This window comes from Erinaceus europaeus, chromosome 10 (genome assembly GCF_950295315.1).
Source record: "Erinaceus europaeus chromosome 10, mEriEur2.1, whole genome shotgun sequence".
Taxonomy (NCBI): domain Eukaryota; kingdom Metazoa; phylum Chordata; class Mammalia; order Eulipotyphla; family Erinaceidae; genus Erinaceus; species Erinaceus europaeus.
Genome location: NC_080171.1, coordinates 16442722 through 16463583, shown reverse-complemented (window position 1 = coordinate 16463583; position 20862 = coordinate 16442722). Strand labels below are relative to the sequence as shown.

The following is a 20862-nucleotide window of genomic DNA, read 5'->3' as shown; positions in this document are numbered from 1 at the left end:
CGAATGTTTCACCGCCCTGCTTCCAAGCTAACGAGAAGACCCCCAGTGACAGAATCATGTGCTTCCTATACTCAAATTCTTTTATTACTGGATAGAGACAGAAGTTGAGAGGGGATGGGGAGATAGAGAGACAGAGAGATGCCTGCAGTCTAGTTTCACCACTCTTGAAGCTTTCCCCCTAAGGTGGGGGTCAGGGGCTTGAACTTGGATCCCTGAGCATTGTAATGTGTGCACTTAACCAGGTGCGCCACCACCTGGCCCCTCTAAAATTCTAACAGGACCTGTTTCCTGTTTGTAGCAAGAACAATTAGAAAACAACTCAAAAGAATTAAAAAAAAAAGAAAAAAGAAAAAAAGGAGGTTGGAGAGGATTCGGCTTAAAAAGAAAATCAGCACATGCCATATCACTCAGCAGGGTTAGGGTTAGCATTGGCTACTTATTAAAATCATAAGGTCATATGGAATAATGCCTGTGCTGTACAAGGGTGTTCATGGGTGTTAAGTCAGAAAAGCAAGTTACAAAATTCATTTCTCGATAACTGGACACCTTTAGAGTCAATTGGGATTTTTCTTTTTATATTTTTTTCTTTTTTGGGATTTTTCTATATAATGGCAGGTATCATTTCTGTAATGAAAGATGTAAGTCACAGTTTTGAGGTTTATAACATTATGTAAGTTTTTTCTTTTTCCCTTTAAATCACTTTATTTGGGGGAGGAGTAATGGCTTATAAAGGAGTTATTGTTACATGTGTGTAGTCTCCTAATGGATTTTAAAAATTAAACAAAAATTTTTATTAGCTTTACTTTTTTAAAAAAATTTATTTCTTTATTGGGGAATTAATGTTTTACATTCAACACTAAATATAATAGTTTGTACATGTATAACATTCCCCAGTTTCCCATTTAACAATACAACCCCCACTAAGCTTTACTTATTGGATAGAGACAGCCAGAAATCGAGAGGGTAGGGGAGATAGAAAGAGAGACACCTGCAGCACTGCTTCACCACTCAAAAAGCTTTCCTCTGCAGGTGGGGACCAGGGGCTTGAACCTAGGTCCTTGGGCATTATAACACAGGCACTCAACCAGGTGCGCCACCACCTGGCCACTCTTACCAGATTTTGAAGATACTGGTTATAGACCAAAAGCCCAGCTAGAATTTCTGTGCTGAGTCTGTGTAGGGGACCAGTTGCTTTCTCCTTTCTTTCATTCCCCACATGCAAAGATAGTCCATGTGGCCACCAGCAGCACAGGGAAAGCTGTGTTCTTCAAGGAGTACTTGGTTTTCTTTCTAAATTATATTCTTTGCCCTCAGAACTTGAGCTGGGTAACTCTGGTTTGTACAGGCAGACCTTACAATGCCACTGCTTCTGGGCTCAGTGCCACCCCCATTTCTCCCCATTCTTTCCCTCCCCGCTCTCGTCTCTCATTAATTTAGCTTTGAGGAATAAAACCCAGGGTCTTGTGCCTATGCTACACTGCTGAGCTCCCTTTCCTGTCCACTTTTTAGTCTATATTTTTAGAGGGAGAGAAAAAAAATAGAGAGACACAAAAACATTTCCCCACCATCCATAGAATTCTTTGGTGCTGTGTCTAGTACTCCCATGTGGTGCTAGAGATCTGACCCAGGATCTCATGCGTGGTTAAGCAAGGACTCTACCCTCCAGTCACCTCCTGGGATCAGTAAAACCATGGCTGCCTAAAAGGGAGACATCCCCATTTTATAGGTAAGAAAAACTCCAGAAGGTAGGGGGAGATAGTGTAATGGTTATGCAAAAAGACTTCCATGCCTGTGTGTTGAACTTCAGAGCTAGCTCTGAGTCACTGAGCACAGTTTTCAACACTTGGAAGATTAATTATTGGCCAGGTTTTCATGTCTTTATAAATGCTTCAGGTTAAATACTTACCTTGCCATCTGGCTGGGAGACTCAGGGTAGCAGAAGAGAAGGCTCCAGTGTGCTCACTGTGTCCACAGAGGAAACGTGCAGTAACGATGCTGTCCTTTCCCTGGGTCAGGATTCTAGCCCTGCCACCACTCTCTCTCTGATCAGACTTGAAGCTGTCATGCCAGTGGGTCAGCTGTGGAAGAGATGACAACGAAAGGGCGCTGGGGACCTGGGAGGCAGCCCTTGTGAAGTCCCCAGCTGAGAGGGAGTACCTTGAGTTTAGCCAAAGACTCCAACATCTGGCTGCTAATTTATTACCTTTCAGAAAAAGATTTACCTTCTATTTCAAGTCTTCACTAAATCTTTCATGTTATAGGACTTACTCTCAGTCACTTAACTGACCCCACAAAGCTCTATTTGGGGCTGACATATCAGTTCCCAATAACTTCAATCAATACCACACTTTAAATGCTTATAAAGGTCACTTACTGGAGAAAAAAGAAAAAGAGACAAAAAAACTAAGAGCAGATTTAGTCATTTTTCCTTATAATTGCAAATGTTGGATGTTGTAAACAAGCCTTTTAAAGACCCCTTAGAAAAACAATACACTAAGTGGTTACTTTGCAGAGCTCATGAATAGAGAATGGGGACTTGGGGCTAGGAGTTATAATTTTCAGTGACAGCATCATCCAGAGATGCAAAACACTCTGTATCTTAAATGACTTCGACAGAAGTGGAGAGGATGCAGTCGGGAAAGCTGTGTTAGATGACTTGAGAAGGGTTGTAGTAGTGACAAAGATACCAATGTCAGAGACAAATATGAAGGGAGTGAATATAATTGTCCTCTGAATTAACTGTGAGCATGGAAAACAGTATTTCTACATATGCCTGTCATTCCTATAAGGCTTTCCATGAATATTTAATTTTTCAGCAGATTGTTATAATTACAGTGTTGGTATATTAATATATTTTATATAAGTTCTTTTATGTATATGTGTAATTTGAATTTATTAAGAAAGTAGACAAGCTCATCTTTATTGCTAAAAAGCTTTACATACAAGTTAGCCAAAAGCTTTGTTTCTTGGAATTTGCTTTTATATATTATTATTATTTATCATCTTTGTTTATTTATTGGATGGGAACACCCAGAGATCAAGAGGAATGGGGAGATAGAAAGGGACACCTGCAGCCCTGCTTCACCCTCGAAAAGCTTTCCCCCTGCAAGTGGGGACTGGAGGGCTGAATTTGGGTCCTTGCACATTGTAACATGTGCGCTCAACCAGGTGCGCCACCATTGACCCCTCTTGGAATTTTCTACTGGGAGAAGAGAGCCCTGCCTATACTGGGGTTTGTCACACAAGCAGACATATTTAACGAAGGCAGGAATACAGTGAGAAAGCATGGTGGAAGGGTGACTAGAGTCCCTGACTACCAGCTGAGTCCCCCAAGGTCTCTGTCTCCTTTCTCTTCTTGACTGTGAGGGTGGCAAGGAACAAAGGGATGTGGATAGTTGCCCAAGATCATGTCAAAGGAAACCCAAGGTCTAAGGCAAGCCAAGAAGTGACAGTAGACAGCCAAGTAAACCCAGTCTGGTAGTCAAAGACTGTTCTTCCTATATGGCAACTTCCCTAATCCTGAACCTGAGCTTGACCTAGAGCGAAACAAAGAGCAAAAGCTCTCGAAAGAGAATGCGTGTGTTGCGATGGAGAGGATGTGTCTGCTAGCTGGGGCAGGCTGTTATCTAAAATAAGTTGTGGGTGGAGGGAGATAGCATAATGGTTTCTGCAAAAAGACTCTCATACCAGAGGCTCTGAGGTTCCAGGTTCAATTGCACCACCATCAGCCAGAGCTGAGCAATGCTCTAGGGGGAAAAAAAAGTATGTTAAGTGTGGCATTAACTACTTTTGATCAACACTCCCTAAAGTAATTTGGAACATACATATATGGCCCTTCTTAAACATTTTAAAACTGGCATCAAGGATATATTAAACAATTTAAAATAAACTATTTAAAATAATTGCAAAGGATATAGTGTCAGGTGTATTATACATAAAGACATTGTAAGATAAAGTTCTCCTATTGCTGTGTCCAATAAAATACAGACCTCATAGCAATTGATATCCACCACCATGCTTTTAAAAAATACATGAATGAGTTCTGATTTACCAGTAGGAAATTGTATTTCTGATCCACTTCCCCACAGAATTTTATTCTAATGTAATGTATTTTTATGCTTGAGAGTCTTTTATTGATTTTCCTATCATACTTCTCTGCAACAAAAAGATGTGTATAAATTGAATTTTTTATTTCCTGTGACCATAAGTCTCTAAGAATTAAAAAAAAAAATCTCGATTGAGCTATCATCTCAACTCTTAGTAACACAAACTTGAAAAATTCAAAAAAAGACAATATGGATATGTTGTGAATTAATAAACAGTTAAATGGTATTGGAAACGTTTCTCTTAATGGGATATATGAAGACAGGCTTGCCTCATCCAGTCACACAAGTCTGTGCACTGCAAAACTGTAGGGAGAATCAGCCACACAGACTGTGACCCAGTGGTACTCTCTGGAATGAATTATGCCGTGAGCACCTGTATAGCTGTAGGTGCTGTTACTGGATGTGGGGAGAGATGGTCAGAGTGCCTTGATTAAAGGTGACCATGAGGGCTGCAGAGATAGCATAGTGGTTCTGCAAAAGACTTTCATACCTGAGGCTCTGAAGTCCCAGGTTCAATCCCCAGCACCTACATAAGTCGGTCCTCAGCTGTGCTCTAGTCTCTCTCTCATTATAAATATATCAATAGGGCTAGGGAGAACCAGGGCCTCATGCTAGCAAGTACTATGTGCAGCTGACCGAGCCATCTTCCTGACTACTTTTCAGGAAAAAAAAAGCTTATTTATTAAGTTTATGAGAGAGATAGGGCATTTTTGCATATATTGTATTATTGGCCTTATTATACTAACCTATTATGAGTCAGGTGCTAAAGATAGATCCAGGTGCTTTGCACATTTGTATATTCAAATCTCATAATAACAATCCCACAAGGTAAATGCTTACAGACCTTGGGTTCACGCATCACCAGAGAACAGCCTCTTGCCTCTCCCTGAGATAGCTTCCTGAGACGGGATGCCAGGTCTCTGACGGAAGAGAGGCAGTTCATTATCCTTTACTAAGCTTTATTTATTTATTTTTGGTTACAAAAGTTCCTTGGAGAGTCAGGCAGTAGCGCAGCGGGTTAAGTGCACGTGGCACGAAGCACAAGGACTGGCATAAGGATCCCAGTTCGAGCCCCTGGCTCCCCACCTGCAGGGGAGTCACTTCACAGGTGGTGAAGCAGGTCTGCAGGTCTGTCTTTCTCTCCCCCTCTGTCTTCCCCTCCTCTCTCCATCTCTCTCTGTCCTATCCAACAATGACAACATCAATAACTACAACAATAATAACTACAACAACAATAAAAAAGGGCAACAAAAGGGGGAAAAAAAGTTCCTTGGATTTTCCAAGAAAGAATAAATAAAAACAGTAAAACCACTGTTGGAAAATTTGGCTTCAGTTCATTTGGACTTGCTTCACATTTTCTTTTTCCTTCTTATTTTTCTTTTTAAAATATTTTATTTACTTTTAAAAACATTTATTTTATCTTAAAGAGAGAGAGAGAGAGAATGATACAAAAAGAGAAAGACCAGAGCATGGCTCAGCTCTGGTTTATGAGAGTGCTGGGGATTGAACCTGGGACCTCAGAGCCTCAGACATGAAAGTCTTGTGCAGAACCACTGTGCTGTATTCCCACCACACTCCACATTTTCTATAATTATTTAACTCTAAGAACACTTCTGAAATATGGCCATGTGCCAGGTATGCAGTTAGATATTACTAAGGGCACTAGGAATTAAGAAAAGATGTTATTCCTTGCCTCAGTCCTGTCACTTGACATGTAATTTTGTCTTAAAGTTTGGGAAGACAATTACCAACAGGGAGATGCAGCAATCAGAGGAAGGAGTTATTCTCATGTTAGGGGGAGGTGTCACAAAGGCTTGATGAACACGGCAGGGTTTGAACTGAAATGTCATTGCTGGAAAGTTAATTTAGTCCAAACAGGCAGATTAAGCTGAAGGGACTAGAGAGCTTTTGCCCTATGGTTTTAGCTTGAAATATCTGAGATTATCTGCTAACATGCTAGGGAACTCCCATGCCATGTCCGTGACAAGTTCTAACCTTAATTATTTATTGGGCAAACTATTACGCAGTAAATGATTAATCTCATTGTAGTTTTATTTTGTGAAAATAATCTGTTAAATACATTTGAGCATCTCGTTGAAAGAGAACAAGAATGAGCTCACAGCCAAGCCACTCTTCTCACTTCCCTTGCAAGTAGAATTGCTCCGGAACTCTGCTGAGTGGAGCCACCATTGGGTCCTGCACACCTCGGGGGCTCCATGAGCTTTACCACACTCGACCTAACTTCCATGATGTGGTCCACCAGCCACTGAACAGGACAGCGCCTCAGACAGAGTCTGCTAGTGCCTACCTGGTGTCCCCTTGTGGTGGGAAGTGGGGGCCTCCTCCCTAGCGCGGGTTTTTTTTTTGTCCTTTGTCCTGTCCTGAGGCAGGTGAGACAGAGAAACCCCTCTGAACAGTGCTACCTGTTATGGGAGAGATGTCCTGTTGAGGGACCTCATGGGAAAAACAGTCTTAATAGTCTGAGGACCAAAGTGGGCAAGAGATGCTCTAGCACTTCCCTGGGCAGTGCCTTTTCTCCGTATATTAATTTTTCCTACGATGCTGGGCCATTTGACTTCTCTGATGAAACAAGCTTTGTGACTTCATGCCTCATTTCTCTCTCTCTCCCCCCTCTCTCTCTCCCTTGCCCCCCCTCTCTCCCCCTCCCTCCCCCCTCCCTCCAGGATTATTGCTGGGGCTTGAACCTACTGCTCCTGGAGGCCATTTTTCTCCCATTTTGTTGCCCTTGTTGTTGTTGCCATTGCTGTTGTTGGACAGGACAGAGAAATCCAGAGAGAAAAGGAAGACAGAGGGAGAGAAAGATAGACACCTGCAGACCTGCTTCACCACCTGCGAAATGACCCCCCTGAAGGTGGGGAGCCGGGACTCTAACTGGGATCTTTATTCGGGTCCTTGTGCTTTGTTTCAGTGCTTAACCCACTGTGCTACTGCCCAGCCACCCCCATGCCTTATTTCTCTACTGTTAATCGTGATAGTTCATTATTTTTTAGTTATTAAAATGATCTTTATTTGTTTATTGGATAGAGACAGCCATAAATCAAGAGGGAAGAGAGTGATAGAGAGACAGAGATAGAGCCACACCTGCAACACTGCTTCACCTCTCGAAAAGCTTTATCCCTGCAGGTGGAGACCATGGGCTTGAACCCAGATCCCTGCGCATTGTAACATGTGCACTGAACCAGGAATGCCACGACTGGGCCCCAGTAGTTCATTTTTCTTTTATTGCTATGAACATTTTTTTGGAGGGTTCTTTTCTGAGTAAGTCTAGAATTTCAAGGCAATGGATTCTGCTTTGCCTCTAACACCAGCGCCATTCATTGAGTTCCTGCTATGTACCATCTCACCTCATCTTATTTCATGCTTTAAAGTAGGGAATAGTGGTTGCATGTTAGTGAAGAGGAAACTGAGGCTCAGAAAGATGAAGTGACCTGTCAGGACACAGCTGGTAAGTGGCAGACTGAGCAATTGAACCCACGTCTCGCTAACTCTAAACAGTTTTTGTTTTTTGTTTGTTTTTGTTTTACCAGAGCATTGCTCAGCTCTAGCTTATGGTGGTGTGGGGGATTGAACCTGGGGCTTTGGAGCTTCAGGCATGATAATCTCTATGCATAACCATTTTGCTATCTACTCCCAACTCTATAGACAGTTTGTAGCCCACCCAGAGACTCTTGAAGTAGTTCCTGTGGGTCCCTAATATCACATCTGTTAGGAGACACAGCTCAGAATAGGTGGGAGCATAGCTTCCTTGATCCAAATGTGTCATCAGTGCAGTGTAAGGACAGGTTTCAGCATTACTGTGTGGCCTTGGGCAAGTCATTCACCCTCTCTGGACCTGAGGTTTAGAAGAAAGAATCTGGAGTAGGTGATTCCTCAGGGGCTTTGTATTTACAAACTTCTGCTTTAAATGCAACGGTGAAGTTCAGGGCTTTGTGAAACTGTGACCCATCTGATATTCTCCCCAACTTGACCTTTTCTTGAATTCATTTTATTAATTCTCTTATTCATAAGAATGCACTTTCATTTCATGGTTCCTATGTTTAGTGCTTTCTCCTGATGATGCTTCTCTTCGCCGGTATAATTTTTTGTTCCATTAATTTCCAAGGACCATTTTGCCAGACCAGAGTCTTAAGAATCATTCACACCTCTTCCATTTGTCTAACCAACCGATCATCCATTTCTCTCCAGAAATAATTGTGTGCGGTTCAATAAGCTTATTGTTCAAATCTGTTTACATTTCAGGATGCATCTCCTCAGGATTTTCATAAACGGTCAAGTCCCTTTCCAATTATCATTACTGTATCTGTTTCCCCAAGCTTTCCAAATGTTTCAGTTTCTTCAGCCTCAGGAATAGCTTTTAAAATTTGTTTAAATTTATTTCTTCCCTTAGTACTGAAGACAGGTTTTAAATGAGAGAAGCACAAATTCATCTCAAGCTTTATTTGCCTCTGTTTCCCCAACTCATGTGGGCTAACAAACCCTCTGGAGGTGATGGTTGACATTTTCTGTCTTCAAAAGGGCTTTTATTTTTTAGTTGCCCAGTAGGGGGTCACTGGGTCTTTGCAGCTGTTCTGGGCAGGAGAGATAGTGAGCAAGGCAGGTGTGAGTAGGGTCGGGGATGGGAAGGAGAAAGAGAAGCAGGAACAAGAGAGATGTTTCATTAGCTAAGACACTGTCTGCTTCGTGTCAGGAAAGACAGAGAACCAGTTGCTAAACTAGACCCAGGTCGGCCTGCTTCTGAACTCTCACAGAGGTGGGGTACTACATTAAACAAGAGCTTGGGGGGGGGGCTTTCAATTATTGGAAAACTCAGGACAGATGTCAAAATGTATCATCCTAGTTTTTTTTTTAAATATTTATTTTATTTATTTATTCCCTTTTGTTGCCCTTGTTGTTTTATTGTTGTAGTTATTATTGTTGTTGTCGTTGTTGGATAGGACAGAGAGAAATGGAGAGAGGAGGGGAAGACAGAGAGGGGGAGAGAAAGATAGACACCGGCAGACCTGCTTCACCGCCTGTGAAGCGACTCCCCTGCAGGTGGGGAGCCGGGGTTCGAACCGGGATCCTTATGCCGGTCCTTGTGCTTTGCGCCACCTGCGCTTAACCCACTGTGCTACAGCCCGACTCCCATTCTAGTTCTTCTTTCTTTCCTTCTTTCTTTCTTTTTTAAAAAAATATTTAGTTTATTGATTATTGGATAGAGTCAGAGAGAAATTGAGAGGGGACGGGGGAGAAAGAGAGAGAGAGAGAGAGAAAGAGAGAGAGAGAGAGAGACACCTGCAGCCCTGCTTCACCACTGGTGAGGCTTTCCTCCTGTAGCTGGGGACCTGGGCCCCTGTGCACTGTATTATGTGCAGTTAACTAGGTGTGCCACCATGACACCCTCCCTTTTTTTTTTTTTTTTTTTTTTAAATCAGGCCACTGCTCAGCTCTGGTATATGGTGATGTGGAGTGAACCTGGTACTTTGGAGCCTTGGGCTTGAGAGTCTTTGCATAGCCATTATGCTATCTATCTCCCACCCTAAAAATGCATCTTGGCTTTTTCAACAACCCAATCGTAGCTGAACATGTGTGAAAGTGGGAATAGTAATAGTTGTTGCTACATGAGTTCTTGTGGGAATGCATTCATGTAGCCACTTATTCAATTATTAATTAGGGTTCCACAGTAAGCCAAACTCTGTATTAAGCACCGAGGATATAGTAGACAGCAGAGCCCAGGTCCCAGCTCAGTATTGATGGAACTGGGCAACATAGATCAGTGTTAATTGCTCATGTAAAATTTACAAGGACTACATGGAAGTCCACACTGCCCTTGAGGGAACCGTGGGAGTTTAAGGTGAGGAGAGAAAAGCATGGCAGGCAGGATCCCCTATGGCTGGTATGGGGTGTTCTCAGGTCCCAGTGGAGCTGGTGGGAGAAGACAGCAATGTGAGAGGGGAGGTGTCATTCTGTTCCCAGCAGCTGCTTCCTGTGCCTGCCTGAACTGTAGGTTCAAGCTTCCGGGATGGCAGTCACTGCCCTCTGAGCAGTTGCAGTCATTCAATGCCTCCTGTCCAGCGGTGGGACAGCAGTGACAAACCCAGGAGGATAAAGTTGGGGATCAAAAGTCATGAGATATGGCTGCAGGAGGGTCTGGAGTGAGGCAGAGAGCTTGAGACTTGTTAACACCGCCTTCAACTGTGGTTCATAAAGTCAGCATGTTCCTCAACCACCAGGGGAGTTTATCTCAGATGCAGGCTCTATCCCTGGTCTCCCAAGTTTAGACCAGTCCCAGGAATCTTCATTCTAGTAAAAGTTCTATGTGGGATTCTCCTGAGAATCAGAACCAAGCAGTGGTTTAGCCTCCTTCTTCTTCATTAGTGACTTGATAATGATGAACAAGATTGTAAGATAACAGGGGTACAATTCCATACAGTTCCCACCACCAGAGCTCCCTATCCTATCCCATCCGTTGGAATCTTCCCTAGTCCTTCTTTTTAAAAAATATTTATTTATTCCCTTTTGTTGCCCTTGTTGTTTTATTGTTGTAGTTATTATTGTTGTTGTTATTGATGTTGTCATTGTTGGATAGGGAAGAAGTGGAGAGAGGAGGGGAAGACAGAGAGGGGGAGAAAAAGACACCTGTAGACCTGTTTCACTGCTTGTGAATTGACTCCTCTGCAGGTGGGGAGCTGGGGGCTCGAACTGGGATCCTTATGTGGGTCCTTGCGCTTTGTGCCACCTATGCTTAACCTGCTGTGCTACCACCCGACTCCCGTCTTCCCTATTCTTAATTCCTCTGGGAGTATGGACCAAAATTCTTTATGGGGTGTAGAAGGTGGAAGGTCTGACTTCTTTATGGGGTGCAGAAGGTGGAAGGTCTGGCTTCTGTAACTGCTTCTTTGCTGGACATGGATGTAGCCTTCTGAACACACTTGAAACTTATCTGGATTCTTGCAATCTAAGGCTTGGGTTGGAATATACTAGCTCTCACAGTTTCCAGAACCTGAAAACTTGGAGTTTCTTCTCAAATTCATGTAGTGGCATAAAGTAAGAGTGAAGAAGCTATGTCCTGGTGCAGAATTTCAATGAGACTGTGTGAACCCAGCCAGATGTGCCATCAGCTGTGAGAACAGCCTAGTGGGTCTGGCGAACAGCTGGATCCAGCATTTACTGATGGCCAACTCAGGGCAGGAAGGGCATAGGTAGCTTCCCTGGCATTGGTGTGTGCTGTGTGGTGGGTGGTGGGTGGTGGATTCCCAGGGACTCTGGCAGCCCTGGGGGTGGGGTGGAGGTGAGTGTGTGGTAGTGGCAGTGGTGGGTGGGAATGGAGTCCTCCTAGGTCCTGGTGGCACAGGAATAGAGACTTTGGGTTTTCAGTTGGTACTGAAGGTTCCCTATTCCTGGAGACCTTTCAGACCAGGGCAGACCCAGATGTGGGGCCCCTCTACTTATTGATGGGGGGAATTGCATTCTTCTGGGAAAACTGGGTTTCTAGGTAGTTCCTACAGAATCTGCCTGCTTAGCACTGAACGTGAGTACGTCCTGCCTCCACCATCTTGGGCAAATGTCTTGACAGCTCTAGATCTTTTCTGTCAAATGAGAATAAGACTTATTCCTTCATAGGAACAAGGAGGGCTTTAGGGGGAAGAAAACACAATGAGGCACAAAATGAACTCTATTCATTGGACGAATATGTGCAGATCATCACCATTGCTCCTGCCTTTCACCCCTCCTTCCCTCCCCCCTTCCTGCCATAAGGTTCTTTCTTTTTTCTTTTTCTTTTTTTTTTTAAATGTTATTTATTTATTTATTTATAAAATGGAAGTATTGACAAGACCATAGGATAAGAGGGGTACAGACCCACACAATTTCCACCAGAACTCCGTATCCCATCTCCGACCCTGATAGCTCTCCTATTCTTTTTTTTTTTAAATTTATTTATTCCCTTTTGTTGCCCCTGTTACTTTATTGTTGTAATTATTATGGTTGTCATTGTTGTTGGATAGGACAGAGAGAAATGAAGAGAGGAGGGGAAGACAGAGAGGAGGAGAGAAAGACAGACACCTGCAGACCTGCTTCACCGAGACTCCCCTGCAGGTGGGGAGTGGGGGGGGGGGCTCAAACTGGGATCCTTCCGCTGGTCCTTAAGCTTTGCACCACTGTGCGCTTAACCTGCTGCACTACCCCCAGACTCCCAGCTTTCCTATTTAATCCTCAAGGTCACTGTGGGGTGCAGAAGGTGGGAGGTCTGGCTTCTGTAGTTGCTTCCCCGCTGAACATGGGCATTGACAGGGTTATTTCTGAGACTTGGTGCTGGCACTATGAATCTACCATTCCTCGCAGCCATTTTCTCCTTAAAATATATTTCCCTTTCGATTTTTACTTGATAGAACAGAGAGACATTTAGAGGGGAGGGGTAGATAGAATGGGAGAAAGACAGACACCTGCAGACCTGAAGCATCCCCCTCTTATGTGGGAAGAGGGAGCTATAACCGGTTCCTTGAACTTGGTAACATGTGCACTCAGCCAGGTGCACCACCACCAGGCTCCTCCTCACACTCCAAGATGCAACTGTATGACACAACGTTTGTATGACACACGATTGCTCTATTAACGGAAAAATTGCTGCCCAGCGAGCCTGACCTGGGGCTGACTGCAAGTTGTCACCCACTTGTAAGAGAGGTGAGTGTGTGAAAATGCCCACTGCTGTACCACGGAGCCAGGCAGAATGCGGGGAGGCCCCCACCCCCCAGGCTGCAGTGGTGAATTAGGCATCCACTCTGCTATTGCTCAATTTGCAGCTCTGGAGGGGCAGGCCTCCGAATGGAGATAATTAACAGGCAAACAAAACCGGGTGAAGTGTACATTTATTTCTTTGAAGAATGTGACAGGAATCTTGTGTTCAGCTTAAATGCTCATGATGTGAGGGTTGGGAGTGAGTCTTGGTAGAGCAAATGGCTTCCAGGTAGGGAGTGTGCCCCTCCCTCCGCCTGATGGGGAGTGGAGCGATGCTTGGGCTCTGCTGGGCGGGGGAGCTGCAGGCACTAGGGAGCTCCACTGGGGCATCCGGAATCAGAGAATGTTCTGTCTCAAGCTGCGCAACTCCCACACAGTTTTTTCTTTTTATGTATTTATTTACTTTTTTTTAGAAAGAGAAACAGGTGGGGGCGGGCGATAGCACAGCGGGTTAAGCGCACTTGGCCAGAAGCGCAAGGACCTGCGCAAGGATTCCCTTTCCAGCCTCCAGCTCCCCAACCTGCAGGGGAGTCACTCGACAAGCGGTGAAGCAGGTTTGCAGGTGTCTATTCCCCCCCTCTGTCTCCCCCTCCTTTCTCGATTTCTCTTTGTCCTATCCAACAACAGCAACGACAATAATAACAACAACAAGGCTAACAACAAGGGGAACAAAATGGGAAAAATGGCTTCTAGGAGCAGTGGATTCATAGTGCAGGCGTTGAGCTCCAGCGATAACCCTGGAGACTGAAAAAAAAAGAAACAGAGGGACAAAGAAAGGGTGAGAGAAATCATAGCAAGGGGTGGGGGTGTTTCTAGGCTATTTTAATGGTCAAGGCCCCTCTAGTTCTCAGCATAAAGAACTGGTATTAGACTTCATAAATATTATGTCTAGAGTCACAAGCATACGCACTGAAACTAAAATGAATTATTTGCTATTACAAAATACTACTCAGCTGTTATGTGCAGCTGTTGCAAATATCTTGCTAATTAGTGAGCGCCTCTGGAAGCAGGAATTGGAACCCGGAGAAAAGCCAGGAAGTGGACACTTAACACACTACTGGGAGCTGATGCTTTGTTATGCAAGGAAACACTACATTTCATGCTATCTGAGAGGAAATACTTGACAAATTAATTTGCCTTCTCTCTTAAGCATGTCCACTGCTCCCGTCGTCTCTGCTTTTTTTTGACGGCAGCGGCAGCATGGCCCACCCAGCATCAGCCCATTTGTGCTTCAAAGACAGAGAGTGACTAAAACACATTTTCTGGGGCATGAATGACGTTAGTTGTGAACTGACGTTTAGGGTTGTGCTATATGTAGTCCTGCGTACCAAAGGTGACAGGAGTGGAGTCACTATTTGTATGTATGTATTTATAAAATGTAAAACATTTTAATTCCCCAATAAAGACATTAAAAAAAATAACTTTAAATTGTGGGGACCCAGACAGGAACCATACTTGCCCAGGTATATATGTTTATATTTCACACACATCGTTCCCTAATAGAAATATACTATATGTATTGTTTCTCAAGTTATTGTCTTCTATCATGAGCATTCTCTTTATGAATATTATAAACATATATTTATTTATGTTTTGGTGCTAAAGGTTGAACCCAGCCCCTTATATCTATGAGGCATGAGCAATACCAGCTCCTATAGTTTATTTTATTTTTAAATATTTTTATTTAGTTACTATTGGGTAGAGACAGAAATTGAGTGGGGAGGGGAGATATAGAAAGAGACTGAGGGACACCTGCAGCCCTGTTCACCACTCGTGAAGCTTTCCCCCTGCAGGTGGGAACCAGGCGCTTGAACCTGAGTCCTTGCTCACTGTGATGTGTGTGCACTTAACCAGGTGCGTCCCTGCCTGGCCCCCTAAAATTTATTTTTAATGTCTGTACAACATTTCGTAAGATGGATGTTCTTCCTTCCCATATGGCTCTTGTTCTTTCTATTTTTGTTGTTGTTCTATTTTCCCTCTTTCTTTCTTTCTTTCTTTCTTTCTTTTTCTTTTTTCCCTCCTTTCTTCCTTCTCTTTTCTCTTTCTCTCTCTCTCTCCCTCTCTCTCTCTCTCTCCCCCTCTCTCTCCCTCTCCCTCTCTCTCTCTCCCCTTCTCTCTCTCCCTCTCTCTCTCTCCCTCTCTCTCCCTCTCCCTCTCTCTCTCCTTCTCTCTCCCTCTCCCTCTCTCTCCCTCTCTCTCTCTCCCTCTCTCTCCCTCTCTCCCCCTCTCTCTCCCTCTCTCTCTCCTTCTCTCTCCCTCTCCCTCTCTCTCCCTCTTTCTCTCCCTCTCTCTCTCCTTCTCTCTCCCTCTCCCTCTCTCTCCCTCTCTCTCTCTCTCTCCCTCTCTCTCCCTCTCTCCCCCTCTCTCTCCCTCTCTCTCTCCTTTTCTCTCCCTCTCCCTCTCTCTCCCTCTCTCTCTCTCCCTCTCCCTCTCTCTCCCTCTCTCCCCCTCTCTCTCCCTCTCTCCCCCTCTCTCTCCCTCTCCCTCTCTCTCCCCCCCCCCTCTCTCGCCAGGGAGTGAACCTGTACTTTTCATGTGTATGATACTTCTGGTTCCCCTTCCTTCCCTAATTCTTACTCATGCTAATTTACACTCATTAATGCTAATTATTAGTTCTTTTAATTTTTTATTCGACAAAGAGAGAGTGAAAAGGAGAGAGAGAGAGAGAAACGCAAATATATGTCTGTCCTTCGTGGAGCTCCAGGTATTTTTTGTCTTTGCCTTTGGTGTTGCGCGGGATTTTCCTGTGGTGGCATTCTGCAAGCACTGTTGTCGCACCACACATCATATGTCTTAGCTGTGCATCCCTGAAAATCAGCGTGTATATATCGCACGAAGTTCTAGTTTTTACCATTTAATTGACCCCTTTTGCTTACTTACTGCCCCTTCCCTTCTAGTGCCCACTGATGGACTTATAATCTAAGTTTGTTTTTATTTTTAATCTTTATTTGTATTAATAGTTTGTTATGAGATTATAAAAATACAATGTGCAGTTCCACACCACGCCCACCACCGAATTTCTACATCCTTATCCTCCCACCTCCCAAAGAGAACCACTAGAGTTCCCATAAGTCTAAGAAACAGCCGGCTTAATTCTGTTTCATATGGATTTTTTGGCAAGTTTATGTAAATCAGACCTCTAGATTCCACATATGAATGAAGCCTTCTGGCAGCTGTCTTTCATTTCTTATTTCGCTAAGCAAAATCACCTCTAGTTCCATCTATTTTGTTCCAAAGGACACAATATCATCTTTTTGATGGCAGAGTAGTATTCCATGGGAGTTTATTTTTGTTTTTAGTTCATTTATTAGTTTTGTTGTTTCTATATACTACTATAAGTAAAATCAAAATTTTTTGTTTGTTGTTTTTTAGGCTCATTTATGTTGTTGCTAGTGGCAGAATTTTCTTTTTAAAAAAATACACGGCTAATTTAAAAAAATACACTGGCAGAAATTTATCTTTATTTAAAATGTAGCTGAGTAGTACTACACTGTATATGTATGCTTCACCTTTAGTCATTCATCTGAGTCCACTTAACTTGTTTCTCGTTCTTGACTATTGTAGCAATATTGCAATGTTATATCATTATTTATTGAACCACTTCCCTGTTGTTGAAATTTATTTTATTTCCATGTTTTCTCTTATAAGTATTACCACAATGAACATCTGGGTTCATTTTTGGAAGCAACAGCATTAGGCTAATAGGAATATGCATGGTGTACATAAATCAGGTCAGTGATGAGTCCCTTTTTAAATGTGTATTTATTTTTACCAGAGCACTGTTCAACTCTGGCTTATGGTGGTGCAGGAGATCAAGCCTGGGATTTTGGAGCCTCAGGCATGAGAGTCTCGTTTCATAACCACTATGCTATTTACCCCCACCAATGATGGGGGTAAATAAAAGTCCCATTTTGAATTGATTAATAAATAATACATAATTTTTATTGGAGTAGCAATGGTTTACTATATTATATAGGTTTCATGTGTATAACATAATACATTAACACTGTACAGCTGTTATATTCACCACCAAATATTTAGCTTTTCTCTCTCACCATACAATATACCCCGATTTCCTTATCTGTAAAAAGGGAGGAAGACCCCTTGACCTTCCTCCTTGATTGTTTTGAGATTTCAAGGAAGTTAATCTGGGAAGGTTTTGTTCTCCAGACAGACTCACAGAGGATGGATGGGCTGGAGATTAGCTTTCACTGGCTCAGCCAGCTGTGGTCAGGCCTGCAGGATGAGTGGTGACGGGAGCAGGGCATGTATACTCAACTTTGCTGGGCCTGTCCCTTCCAGAAGTTTCCCTGTGGCAAGGTAGTGCTTCCGAGGTGATCTCGCTCTAGCTGATGGCCATTTACTTCATGTGGTGCTAGATCTAACCTTGGGCTTTGCACATGTGCAATACTATGGAGTTGACTCCCCAGACATTTTTAAAGAGATATATATTATAATTTTAATGACCGAGAGACAGAGAGAATGAGACCAGAGCACTGCTCAGCTCAGGCTTAATGATAATGCAGTGGACTGGATCTGGGATTTTGGAGTTTTCAAGCAGGAAAGTCCTTTTGCATAGCCATGATGCTATCTCCTCGGCTCCCAGCCAAATTAGAAAAGATATTTTGGTAGCAAGAAAGGGAGACGAGAAAGAGGGACACCAAAGTATTGTTCCACCATCCATGGAGTCCTTCCTGTTCTGACTTTTAGTGTGCTCATGTGGGGCTATGACGGAATCCCGGACCTTGAGTATAGAAGGCATGTGCTTTTTTTCCCCCTGAGCCTGAAATCTGATATGCAGGTGGATCCAAGTTATTGTCTGGGGAGATGATGTCATGGCTTAAAAAAAAAAAAGAAAAAACTAGTATAGCTACAGGCCCTTTGGAATATAACTAAAATATGCCTACTAGCTATCTACAAGATGGAGGACCACCCCCCCCCAACTCTTCATCTGCACTATTCCAGCCTTTAGGTTCATGATTGGTCAACAATTTGTTTGGCTTTGTATGTTAACTCTCTTTTCAGCTACCAGGTTCCAGATGCTAGCAGGATGCAACCAGACTTCCCTGGACAGACAACCCCAGCAGTGTGCCTTGGAGCTCCACTTCCCCAGAGCCCTTCTCCAATAGGGAAAGAGAGAGACAGGCTGGAAGTATGGATTGACCTATCAACGCCCATGTTCAGCAGGGAAGCAATTACAGAAGCCAGACCTTCCACCTTCTGTATCCCACAATGACCCTGGGTCCATACTCTGGGAAGGTTAGGGAATGGGAAGGCTAATCAGGGGAGGGGAGGGGATGCAGAGTTCTGGTGGTGGGAATTGTGTGGAGTTGTACCCCTCTTATCCTGTGGTTTTGTCAATGTTTCCTTTTTATAAAATAAATAAATAAATAAAAGGTATATGCTTTACCTACTAAGCCACCTCCTTCACCAGATACTCTCTGGGTAGTGATTCTGGGACAAGACCTGACTGTGCTGTTGGTAAGATAGTGATGAGCTATTTAGATTGTTTTTGTTCACTCTTATTCTTTTTTACTATTATAAACAGATCCTCGAGTGATGATTTGGGTGGTGTGTGTGTGTGTGTGTGTGTAAAATGCCTGTATCTTTCAATACTTACCAATTTATTAAATAGGCACAGAGAAAAGGAGAGAGAGAGACTGAAGCTTCTTTCAGTGTGATAGGAACTGGGTTTGAACCTGAGTCGCACACATGACAAAGCACTATCCAAAGGGAGCTATTTTGCTGGCCCAATAGGGAGAGTGTTTTTCCCCCCTTGTCTTTTCTTTTGCCAAAATGTTGCTCACCTCTAGTTTATGGTGATGCTGGGGACTGAAGATGGTAGCCAGAGCCTGGAGCATGAGAATAGCTTTGCATGAGCATCATGCTATCTCTCCGGACCCCATTGTTGTTGTTTTTAAACTGAAAAGAACAGATACTATTATTGACTTTAGCAAAAAGACCAACAAGTGATTGTTGTTCTTTTTCTTTTTTTTTTTTTTTCCTCCTCCAGGGTTATTGCTGGGGCTCAGTGCCTGCACTATTAATCTGCTGTTCCTGGAGGCCATTTTTCCCATTTTGTTGCCCTTATTGTTGTGCTTGTTGTAGTTGTTATTGTTGTCATAACTGTTGTTGTTGCTGGATAGGACAGAGAGAAATGGAGAGAGGAGGGGAAGACAGAGAGGGGGAGAGAAAGATAGACACCTGCAGACCTATTTCACTGCTGGTGAAGCAACCTCCTGCAGGTGGGGAGCCGGGGGCTTGAACTGGGATCCTTTCGCCAGCCCTTGTGCTTTGTGCCATGCATGCTTAACCCACTGTGCTACCGCCCGACTCCCTGTTGTTCTTTTTTTAAAATCATCTTTTTATCTTTGTCAATTTGATAAGCAGAACTGGCTTCTGACTGGTTTCATGCATATCTCTAAGATAATTATGGATTGTGAATATGTTTTTTAAAAAAATATTTATGTATTAGATAGAGACAGCGAGAAATTGAGAGGGAAGGGGAAGGTAGAAAGGAAGGAGAGACACCTGCAGCATTGCTTCACCATTCATGAAGCTCCCTCCCTACAGGTGAGGAACAGGGGTTTGACCTGGGTCCTTGCACATTTTTAAACTTTAAAAAAAATTTTATTTATTGGCTAGAGATAGCCAGAAATCAAGAAGGAAGGGGAAGATAGAGAGGGAGAGAGACAGAGAGACATCTGCAGCCCTGCTTCACGGCTTGCAAAGCTTTCCCCCTGCAGGTGAGGACCAGGGGCTTGATCCCAGGTCCTTGTGCTTTGTGACATGTGCCACCACCCTCTTTGTGCATTTTAACCTGTATGCTCAACTAGGCGAGCCACTGCCTACGTCCTCTGAGCTTTTTGTCTGTTTGGTTTGGTTTTGTGTGTGTGTGTGTGTGTGTGTGTGTGTGTGTGTTTACAAGCTTGAGTGTGTGTGCTTGTTTCCTAGTAAACTGCCCTATGTGTGGTTCCCTGATCTGCTGGTGAGATTATCTCATGTCTGAAATGACAGGAGGAGGAATACAGTAGCCCTCGGTTACTGGTGAGGAAGCTGAGGGTCGGTAAGAATAAATGACTTGGATTCAGAGTTCCGGAGGCGGAGCTACGAGCAGCAGATCGCTTTCTCTCCTCTCCTCTCCTCTCCCGGATCAACTAGGAATACCAAAGGAGACCACCCGGACCGGAACAAGACAGGACTAGAATGACCACAGAAACCCAGTAAATCACCCGTGAGTACAAACACACGTGGCTGGTGACAGAGAGGAGAGAGGGGCCTAAGGAGAGACTAAGTGACTGCTAACAGTTCAACAGTTTGTCAGTGGAGACACCACCTCCAGTCTGCTCCACCAACAAGGGGACAGCTGAAGGGAGGAAAGGACTCCCCAGAGACTCACCAAGTGCAAGTCTCCATTGCTACTACCCTCAGAATCTGGAGCAGCAACAGGGAGGGACACCAGGGTACACCAGGGTACAGAGATCTAACCGGGAAACTCAGGAGAAGACCTATACCTCGGTGGCATAGCTGAGGGGCTGTGAAAGTCTCTTTGCATAACCACTGGATTATCTCTGCCACACCCTGCTTTATCTCTTGGTCAGGAGTCAGTGATTAAGCTAAGAAGCCTATTGATAGTTTAAAAGCCCTCAGGCTCCCATAGCCTACAGGGGAAAAAAAAAGGCTTTTACACCACTGAACTCCAACTCAGGGATTGAAAAAACTGTTAACTTATATAAAATGGTTAAAACAACAAGAAAAAATATTGGAGACTCAAACCAGGACAAGAGTCCAGCTAAAAGTCCTCCAGAGGGTGAAGCACAAAACAACGAGTTCAACATCCAAACATTAGCTAAGGAAATAATAACAGGAGTGAGTAAAGAATTTGAAAAAATTGTAATCAGAAATGCAGGAACAACAAATGAGAATATGGAAGAAAATTCTAATTATCTCATGGTTATTAGAGAGCTGAAAGCTGAAATCGCTGAGCTAAGAAGGCAACTAGCTGAACAAGCTAAAACAG

General features: G+C 43.6%; 1 protein-coding gene across 1 annotated transcript in view; it reads left to right on the top strand.

Annotated features, from left to right (window-relative positions):
• Positions 1-18117, top strand: part of MELK (maternal embryonic leucine zipper kinase) — a 141573-nt gene extending 123456 nt beyond the window's left edge. The window contains exons 18-19 of the mRNA XM_060199174.1: positions 16491-16573; positions 17868-18117. Of these exons, the coding sequence (XP_060055157.1) occupies positions 16491-16539 (49 nt within the window). The 3' untranslated portion in view covers positions 16540-16573; positions 17868-18117. The remainder of the gene's footprint in view (positions 1-16490; positions 16574-17867) is intronic.
• Positions 18118-20862: the final 2745 nt, after the last annotated feature.